The sequence below is a fragment of the Camelus dromedarius genome, chromosome 31 (assembly GCF_036321535.1).
Source record: "Camelus dromedarius isolate mCamDro1 chromosome 31, mCamDro1.pat, whole genome shotgun sequence".
In the NCBI taxonomy this organism is placed as follows: Eukaryota; Metazoa; Chordata; class Mammalia; order Artiodactyla; family Camelidae; genus Camelus; species Camelus dromedarius.
The window spans coordinates 7,825,011-7,835,164 of NC_087466.1; the positions used below are offsets into that span (position 1 = coordinate 7,825,011).

General features: G+C 55.3%; 1 protein-coding gene across 6 annotated transcripts in view; it reads left to right on the forward strand.

Annotated features, from left to right (window-relative positions):
- HPS4 (HPS4 biogenesis of lysosomal organelles complex 3 subunit 2) overlaps positions 1–7,818 on the forward strand; it is a 25,645-nt gene extending 17,827 nt beyond the window's left edge. For 3 of the 6 annotated variants that reach the window (XM_031442949.2, XM_031442951.2, XM_031442950.2), the window contains exons 12-15: positions 3,917–4,055; positions 4,542–4,650; positions 4,974–5,026; positions 6,506–7,818. In XM_031442949.2, coding sequence (XP_031298809.2) covers positions 3,917–4,055; positions 4,542–4,650; positions 4,974–5,026; positions 6,506–6,654 — 450 coding nt within the window. In that variant the 3' untranslated portion in view covers positions 6,655–7,818. Of the gene's footprint in view, positions 1–3,804; positions 4,056–4,541; positions 4,651–4,973; positions 5,027–6,505 lie in introns of all 6 variants that reach the window. The other 3 variants (XR_010378562.1, XM_010992325.3, XM_064481111.1) reach the window with 3 other exon arrangements.
- Positions 7,819–10,154: the final 2,336 nt, after the last annotated feature.

Sequence of the window (10,154 nt, forward strand, 5' to 3'; positions counted from 1 at the left end):
TTCTCCGTCTGAAGCTACCTAGAAGGCCTGGGATGTCTGAGACGCTAACTGGCTCCAGGAGGGCTCCTCCCCAAGCCCCCAGCCCTCCCCTACTTCAGCAGTAGGCTGACCTTCCCCTGGGCCTGGCCCACGCTGGAGGGCCCGTTGCCATGGTAGCAGCTTGCTTTGTTTGGCAGGGAGCGAGTGGCATGGACAGCAGGTTGAAACTGGGGCTCGCCTGGTTTTGTTCTTAAATCTATCTTATTCTAAGTGCATCCTGTTAGCATGCAGGGTCTGTGACCCTCCACCGACGAGCGAGTCACCTTGGAGCTCAGTGGAGGAGGGAAGGCGCTGCCCCCGCATGGAGCCTGGGGGCAGCACAGCGCCTCCCACACCTGCCGTGCTCCCGTCCCCTGCCTCCCCCCCCCCCCCGAGTGCCCACTTGCTGGCTTCACCCTTGCCTTCCCTGTACCTGAGTGACAGTCTCCACCTCCTCATTTAACAGCTCAGGGCCCGTGGCTGCAGTTTTGTACCCCCGTCGCCTGGCCAAAGCCATTGTTTCATGGTCTGTCCTGCTTCGTGCCGAGCTTAGACAGGGCATTTTGAGGACCCAGTGTTTGGATGCAGTAAAGTGGATCCCATCTCTCCCTTTTTACCTTCCCTCCAAAAAAAGAAGAAAAATAGCACAGGCTGCTCTTGGAGAAGGAAGTAAATTAAGATGCATTCTCCATTCGCTGTATGCTAAATACCTCACATCTGCCATTTTAGCCGAGCTCTGGAACAGCTCTGGGGGTAGGCAGGTAAGAAAACCACCTCGCTGAGATCAAGACCCAAGGCCTGTGGGCGGTAGAATTCCTGCCTGGTTTTCCACCCCGTCCCTGCCTCTGTCCCCTGCTGACCTGACCTGGGAGCGGCAGATGGGAAGGTGAAGGAGTAATGCCCTGCCTTCCGTGGCCCCCAGTGCATGGATGTCACTTGGTGTCATGGCGCATCCCTGTTGTCAGGACAGCGACCTCCCTGGGCCTTCATGGAAGGTCGGGTTTGGGGTTGGGTAGGAAAGAAAACGCAGTTTTATAGAAAAAAAAAATGACTAGTCTTTCGTAAAAAGAGCAGGGCATAACTAACTTTGGTCGGCTTGCTGGTTTGAGAGCCGGGCTGGTTGCTCAGGCCCGGAGGCCATCTATCTTGTAATTAGGAGAAAGCTTTTCCTGCCTTCAGACCTGCATACAAAACACTTGACCTGATTTCCCTCCAGACCCTGTGCTGCTGTCTGGAAAAGCCAACCCTGCAAGATGGTAAACGACAGCTCAGAAGTGACTGTGAACACAGCCCCCTAGAAAGGCCCCTTGCTGATGTTCCCCATCGCTGGGGTACCATCCTGTCTTTCAGTGGATCAGCTGCCACTCTTTTTTTTTTTTTTTTTTTTAATGTTCGCTGAGGGTGGCGGATGGGGAGCCCTGTGGAAGGCTGTTGGTGGGGTGGGCATCAGTTCAGAGGGAACAGAGCAGGCTCACACCAGGGGGCAGCAGAGAGCCGCCGGTAGTTTCCTGCTCAGAGCCTGAGATAACCATCATCTCACTGACCTTCAGCTACAGTGAGATCAATTGTTCATTGCTACAGTAGGACGTTGGGGCATCTGTGTGCAGGAGACGGAGCCTGAGGTTGGTGGGAGTGTTAGCATAAAATACGAAAAAGCACCCCCCTCCCTTGACATTGGTGCTTCTGAGTAAATGTGTGTTCCTGCATCATTTCTTCTGCATGTTTGGGGACACGCTAACATCTGAGCCATTGGCTTTACTACAGACTAGAAGGCGGAGGATCCAGGAACAGCCCCAGCTCCGTGTGTCCTTGCGCTGTTGCAAGGATCACGTATGTGGTCGTATGTCTCAGGGGCTGGCAGACTTTGATGTAAAGGGAACACATAGCAGATATGTTCTGCTTTGTACAGCTATTCAGCTCTGCTGTCAGACAAGAACAACCATAAGTATGTACACAGACGGCGTGGCTGTTTTTTGGTCCACTGTTTATGGACACTAAAATTGGAACTTCATGTAATTTTCATGTCATGATACTGTTATTTTTATTTTTTTTCCCCTAACCACATAAAAATATAAAAACCATTCTCAGCTCCCAGGCTACACAAAAACAGTCAACGGACGATTTGGTCCCCGGTCCCCGGTTTGCCGACTCCTGGTACATACGAAAACACTTGGTCACCAGGAGAAAATTATCCACATGTCATCTGATGTAACTTCTTGTGATTAACTGCATTTATCTTTAAATGATTTTATCCTGAGTACACATTGGGCAGAAGATTCCAGAAGAGGCGCTGGGTGCCTACAGGGAAACGGGTTTTGGCCTGGCTCACTTTCTGTCCCTTTCTTCCTTCCCCTGGGCACCGGCTGGAGGTGGGAAGGGATGGCTGTTCAGATTCCTGAGGTCCAGAAACTTCCACCGAGGCTGGGGTTTGACTTTGTGGTGAATTCCTGCACACACACACCTGCTCACACAGGAGCCTCGCCTGCTGACTGCGTTGGGGAGGCTGTTCCAGAGACCTGAGCAGGGGACAGCGTGCCAGTCCCCCTGCCATGCCTCTGCGCACCCTCGACTTAACCCACGTAGCTTGTGAGTGGAAGGTGATGCTTATTACCAGTCACTGCGGGGCTGTTTGCTGAGCGTCTCCCAGGGGCCAGGCCCTCCGCGGGGCCCTGGGGTCGCAGGGGTCAGGGCTCAACATAAAAACCTACGGCTTTGAAATACCATTTCTACCACATTCAGATAGAAAAACTAATTTCAGCCCAGAACACTCCCCAAGGTAACACTTAGGCCGCATGGCATTCACCTCCGAACATTCTCTTTGCATCTATGTACTTTTTACGTGCCCTTTTTTTTATGCAGCTGTTGTAAAATAGTCAATCCTGGGACAAGACCTAGTAGTCAGTCCACAGACAAGGGCTTGTTAAAGAGACACCACTTCTTGATAATGATGATTTCCATATTTGTGACTGTAGAAATGCCTTCCCTCGGGGTAGCACTTTAGAACGCACAAAGGACTTTTATATATGTTATCCATCCACTTGGCAGCCCTGGAGTATTCCTGTTTCGCAGGTGAAGAAAAAAAAATTAGGCACAGGAAATTCAGTAACTTGCCCCTGGTCACCTGGCTGGAAAGAGGCTGAGCCAGCGGCTGCCCGGGGACAGTGGCCAGCTTGTGGGTGAAGCAGCCCCAGGAGGCCCTGTGTCAGACTGAGCCCGTCAGGACGTGACTGACACACTTGGCTGAGCCCAGACTGCAGCTCTGCCGTAGAGAATCATGTCGCAGGAAAACCGTTAAAGGATGAAGAACGAAGTTCACGCTCTCTCATTAGGTTACAAAACTAGAATCAGTCATTATTTATGGTTTGGGCCCGTCTTTTGTTTATAAACAAAGAATCATACAAAGTGGGACAGTCCAGTGTTCTCAGCCGTGCCTGCACGTGACGTCCGCTGGGAGGGCTTTGAAAATCCAGGTGTTTGGGCCTCTCCTCCCAGACAGGTGGCCTCGTGGCACAGGTGGACGACCTCTCAGCCCCAGCCCACTGAGGAGCACTGGGGGGTGGGCCAGCTGTCCTGGGAGACCGCACAGCTGGGTGGGACAGCCTCGGGCAGAAGGAGCTGCCCCCAGGTGTTGACAGTGTGTGTCTGGATGTTGAGGTGATGGGCCGTTTGTCCTTGCTTTGTTCTTTTTAAATTTATTTTTCCACTCCCCTCTATTTTCTGATTTTTCTACAAGTTAAAAAAGCATTAGATGATATGGGCAGGAAGTTAGGACTTCTCTGAAAACAGGTGCAAACGCTGCTTAGCGCTGAAGTCCTCTGCGCTGAGTCAGCCGCACAGCGGTTCTCTGGGGCCTCCCTAAGTGAGCTCTGCAGCCCGCGCCCCTCTCCTGGCCCCGCAGTACCACGGCAGCCTGGCCTCCCTCAACGGGCTGGAGGTGCACCTGCAGGAGACGCTGCCCCAGGACCAGGCTGCCCCTGCGCCCCCGGGCAGAGCCTACAGCTTCACGCACTACGACCGCATCCAGAACGTGCTGACAGGTAAGCCGCCTGGAGCCTCGGAGCCTTGGCGCCTCAGAGCGGGGTGGGGACAGAAGTCAGCCCAGCGGGGTTAGCGCTCTGCCCAGGGTCGCCCCCTCTGCAGTCAGGATGCTGCTTCCTCCCATGGAGCCCAGCTCCCACGGAGTTTCGGTTCTCTTGGCAAACACTTCTTTGCTCATTTTTCTTGTTTTGGCCTTTTCTCCAACATTTTGAGAGAAGCACGCACATGTTGAAATATCTGCTATCAGGTCTGCCTCGCAGTTTTGATATTCGTGTGCAGAGACCGGTGTCGCTCACAGTCTGGGACAGCATGTGCTCCGTGGCGTGGTGGCAGCTGCAGGGCCGGCACCCGGGCCTCTGTCCCGTGCCGCCGCTGGCACCCACGCTCCTGGCCGGCAGCCTCGCTCCATCCCCGCGTCCGGTCCTGGGGGTTGGGGGTGCGGGGAGGAGTCCGCTACTCACCACTTCTGTGTCCTCTTTTGGAAGCCAACCTGCCCCAGGTGGCCACAGCCCAGGACCGCCGCTTCCTCCAGGCCGTCAGTCTGATGCATTCTGACTTCGCCCAGCTGCCCACGCTGTACGAGGTGACCGTCAGGTGAGCGTCCCCTGGGTCACAGCCCTGCACCAGGAGCTGCCTTCCTGGGGTCCTAGGCAGAGCCTTGTTCTTAACTGAAGAGCATTCCAGTGACTGTCCAAGGCCTTGTATCCGCTCCTGTGACTGTTGTCCCCCCGCGTGCCTCCTCATGTCACGTCCTCACTGGGTCCCCTCCTGGGGCTCGGCCTGCTTTATACACTGCTTTACAGCGGGGGGGAGACCGCGGGGCCTCCCGCCTCGGAGCTTCCATCCGCCACTGGGCAGGGAGGGCGTCTGTCTCTTCACCATAAATGCTGAAGTCCGGTTGTCGTCTTCTAACTTAGCGAGTCCTGCGCGCTCATGATCGAAACACCCAGACTTCTCCCCAGTCTACCAGGTACAACGTCTTCCTCCCAGCATACCACACGCCCCGAAGAGACCCACACTCAACAGTCTGGTGCACATCGCTCCTGGCTTTGGTGGTGGTGGTGGTTTTTCTTTTTTGCATATAAAAGATACATGATTCATTGTTTTTTTGTGTGTTTCTTTTAATGGAGGCACTGGGGACTGAACCCAGGACCTCGTGCATGCTGAGCACACGCTCTACCACTGAGATGTACCCTCCCCCAGACGATTAGTATTTTGATTTTAATTATTTTAATGGTCTTTCATCTAGAAAACTGGATCATACTAACGCGCTGTTTCATAAGGTCCCTTTTTTCACTTTGCGGCATGTCTCGAGCTCCAGTAGATCCAGGTCTATTAATCACTATTGTAACCGACAGTATTTAACCAACCGATTTCTTCCCTTCCTCTCTACATGATTCTCTTATGAAACCAGTAGCAGAAAACAAGGCAAGCAAGAGGGTCGGAAAGGGGGTGCCTGCTCTGTATATTACTTAGTTAAGTCCTTGGAATGATTTGATCAAATGCATTTTTTATAGACGAGGAAACTGAAGCACAAACAGGATGGACGACTCGTCCCAGGGTCACGTGCCTGTTAAGTATCAGAGTCAGGATTTGAGCCCAGGTGTCTCATCTCTAAAGTTCATGTCCTCTCCACACGTGTCCAGTTCTGGGGGGGAGAAGGGGCCCAGACTCACACAGATGCCCACTGGAGCCTCGGCTATCATGGTGGCAAGGTCCAAAGGTCTGCCCTGCGCCATCTCCAGCCACTGTTTCTACATCGTTCATAGTAACTGTGTTTCCTGGCTTGAAGGCGGAGCTGCCCCACGCTGGTGGCCTAGCTGTGGGCTGTCCGCAGCTGCAGCCGCTGGTTGGGAACTGGTTGTGTTGGGGGCACGTGTGTCTGTTTCGTGAGAGATGGAAGTCAGTTAAACGCCAGTGTCTGATCCGTCAGCCACCCCGTGGCCCTGCAGTATTTCACCTCGCTTGGAGCTGAGGGCTTTAGCGTTGGGATACGTATTATTTTAATAGTAATAGAAACAGTAGCTCCTGTTTCTTCACCAGTCACCGTGTGCTAAGAAATTTATATATATTTCTACTCATTTACTCTCTTAAAGAAATCTCAGTGAGGGAATTTTCTCATCATATCTGTTTTACCAATGAGAAAGCTGTGACTCAGGAAGGTTGAGGATCTTGGCCAAGGACACACAGCCAGGAAGTCACAGGGCTGGGATGGGCACCCAGGTGTGTGTGACTCCAGAGCCACACTCATGGGCACCAGGCCGCAGTGCCGCCTCTCCATGGCGGCAATGACTGGTCCAAGACTCGTCCGGCTGGGCCGAGCCATGGGCCTGCCCCCGCGGCTCTTGGGTGCTCTGGGCCGATGACCAGCGCCTTGCGGGGTCTCTGAAGCCTGAGATCTGCACAGGCAGCATCCATCGGGCTGTTGTCTCCTGTCTTCCTCCGACAGGAACGCCTCCACGGCTGTGTACGCCTGCTGCAACCCCGTCCAGGAGACCTACTTCCAGCAGCTGGCGCCGGTGGCGCGGGGCTCCGGCTTCCCGAGTCCGCAGGACGGCGCCTTCGGCCTCCCGGGCAAGGCCAGGCAGAAGCTGCTGAAGCACGGGGTGAACCTGCTTTGAACCGTGCCCGCGGTGGGAGGCTCGTCACCCCAGCAGACGACTGTCAAACCGAATCCCAGCAAAGGATGCTCTGCCTTGTTAAGTGGAAAAGTTCCCTTTGATCTTCCCTGGCATATCCCCCTCTTTTAGGAATGTAATATTTGAGTGTGTGTTACTCCTTCTGCAGGTTGGGGTTTGAGGGGGTCGGTCTTCCGGTCTGCAGACCTAGAGCACTTGGCAAAGAACTTGATGACGTGGGTGGCACTGGGGCCAGGGCGGGCGCCTCGGCTCCTCACACTGAAGTGACACAGGGCCGCTGAGGTCCCCTGTGAGCTAAGCCTGAGGCACCTGACATTTCTTGCTGCTGTTCCAGCCTCGCCTTGACTGGTACCACACAAATCCAGGCTGATGTTTCCTCCAGAACCGAGTGATCTCTAATCTGGGGTGTCTCTCCTGCCCTGTCTCCAGGGGGCCAGTCTGAGATGGCCAGGAGATGGATTTGTCAGCAAGCAGACCGGAACTCCCACTGCTTGGAGTGTCTTCAGAGCGGTCCCCTGGGGAGGCCTGGGTGCCTAGTGCAGGGAAGCAGCCAGGGATGCTGAAACCAGCTGCCTTGTCTGAATTCTTCTGGAACTATATTCAAAACGAGGGGTCTGCTCTTTGGCTTACCTGCGGTGGGGGCAAATCTCGCTGGCGTGGAAGGGTTTTGGGGTTTAGAGGTAACTGAGCGCCCTGGGGTGCCGAGCCCGGAGAACTGGGTGATGGCAGAGCAGGCGGTGCCCCTCGGTGGGAAGCGGCTGTGATGCTGGCTCCCCCCGAGCGAGCGTCCCAAACAGGAGTGTCCAGAGGGCTCAGTGCTTTTCAATGGTGGCTGCGTGGGAGGGAGCAGCGCTGGTTTGTTTCTGGGCCGGGGTAGCACGTGGAGCATCAGTTCTGTTACATCACTGTCAGACGTTTTATAACATGATGCAGGTCACAGGATGAAAACATTTACCAAAATTCTCACCGAGTGTTTACTGGAAGCACCTGAGATGCTGTCCGAAAACTGCGATGTTAATAACTTCATGTCAGCGAATCAATATCTCATGTTTATGACAAGGTTGTCTTTTTCTTGAAACAAGTTTCCAAGGGCTAAAAATTAAATAGCCAAAAATGCTATTGAGTTCTGAGTAATAGTAACACCTCGAGTGACAAAGTAAGGGTGAAGCCACGTTCGCACGTACACATTCCGCGTGGACGCGTTCCTCTGCCTCGCTGACCCAGGCTGGCCGGTGGGGACGGGAACCGTCTGAATGGTCTGTCCGCGAGGGTGACGAGTTGTTCTGGGGGCACCGGCTTCGGCATGGCCGGCCCAGCACACCAGGCCCGTGTCACCCTTCCTCTGGCCTCTCTGGGGTCCCTCCTGTCACTGGATGGTCTAAGAGGGTGAGCTTCCCAGCTGGAGGGGGCCACACCCCGGGCTCAGAGAACTGTATGTTGTCCCACTTCTCTGCCAGATTCCCTGAGGGCAGACTCACAACAAGGACCAGCCCCGCCTCTCAAGGAACCTTCCCACAACGGACTGACAGGACGCACTCCCTTTCTGTCGCGGGGTATTTTCAAGCAGCCAAACTTTTTTCCCTTTTGCCACTGAAGCCCCAGAACTGTGAGATCTCCAAGTCTCGAGTTTGGTGAAACTATGACCTGTTCCTTGCTGACACACTTTTATCTGCCCCTTGTCCCCCCAGTAGCTCCGCTAACTTCCTGGGCCCGAGGACTCTTCCAAACAAGATCTGCTTCACAGCAAAGTCTCTGGGCTGTGCCGGGGCCCTTTCCTAGATGTCGGGGTTGGCAGATCTTAATCCTTTGTTTTGCTTCCAGAAGCCTCTCTCCTCGTCTCATTTCCCAGGGCTGCTCCTGAGCCTCAAATGCGTGTCATAGAAAATGCTGCTGAGAATCAGGGCTGCAGGCCGCCGGCGCGCGCCCCCCACCCCGAGCCGAGTCTCAGCAGTCACATTTAGAGCGTGAGGTCAGCACGGCGGGAAGACCCATGCGCTAGGGTCACTTTAAAGTCAGTCCACCATTTCTTGGCTACAAATGAGGGACCTACTTGTGCCCCTTGAGTGTGGGCTGTACTTAGTGATTCACATCCAGTGAGCAGAACGTGGCCCTGACCTCCCAGCACAGGTGCCCCATCCCGGCCGCCAGCTCTCTGGGTTCCCCTGTTCTGGGGAGAAGCTGACATTCACGCAGCCCTACGGGTCAGGGTCGCCTACCGACGCCACGTGAGGGAGCCTCCCTGCACGCAGGTGCCCAGCCCCGGTCACTTCAGAGGGCTCGGCCCCTGCCAACATCTGCCTAACCTCCTAAGAAACAGCCAGAGCCGTCAAGCTGAGCCCCTTCTGAGTTCCTCACCCTCAGCAAGTGTGGGAGATGATAAATGTGTGTGGCTTTAAGCCACTCCTGGGGTAATTTGTCACACGGCAATAGGTAATGAATAATACACTTGCAAGCCTGCATCTCACCCACTGAACTAGGTTCCTTTCCACTTTGGCATGGGGGTCCTGCGGCCCAGTGCTCGACAAAGCATCAGTCTGAGGTCCCAGCGACCCCCTTCCCCACTGTGGAGACCTGGGCTGCACAACTAAGGGAGGAACTGCGAGTGCGCCCCCACCTTTCAGTTTCCAGTTGACACCAGAGTGCCACGGTCATCCAAGGACCACGGCCTCCACCTGGGCGCGGCGAACACTGGGGACCTGGGAGGAGAGAGAGGGAGTGAAAGGCTTTGCCTGGGGTCAGTCCCTGCAGCAGCTGCCACCTGTGAGCTGTGAGGGAACAGTTCCCACAGCGTGATTACCAGTGGCAGTCAGATCCCCACCAGGAAGGGCTCTCTGCTCCCTGTGGGGACGTGAGCCGCATCAGACTGCTTCCCGCTGGAGGGAGCACCCCGGCTCACGGCTCTTGTCACCTTGACAGAATAGCACGGGGAGACTGGGCCCTGGATGCAGTCACCCTCTCGGGTGTCTCTCCCCAGTGTTTAACCCTCATGGTGGTCCCTCCTGGCAGGGCTGAGATGCTTCCACCCCCAGCCCCCGTGACTGCACTCCTGACGCCCATCCCACAGTGAGGGGAGTGCGGCTGCCTCTCACGTGTGTCCATCCTCACATCAGGCCACAGCCCCTGCGTCACGGGCCCAATGGTGGCCCCCAAAGGCTCCAACTCGGTCCTGTGAGCGTCACTTCACGTGACCAACGTTTGGCAGGTGTGATTAAGAACCTTGAGATGGAAGTTCTCCAAGTGCCATCACAAGTGCGCTCACGAGGGAGGCAGAGGGAGATTATTCATGTGAGAGGAGGCGACGTGAGGATGGAGAGGCGCGGCCACAAGCTGAGGGACGCTGGGGCCACCAGATGCCAGGAGAGCAAGGGACGGACCCTGCCCCAGAGCCTCCGGAAGGACCACGACTCTGCCAGCACACTGATTTCAGTCCAGTGAAACCAGTTTTGGACTTCCAGCCTC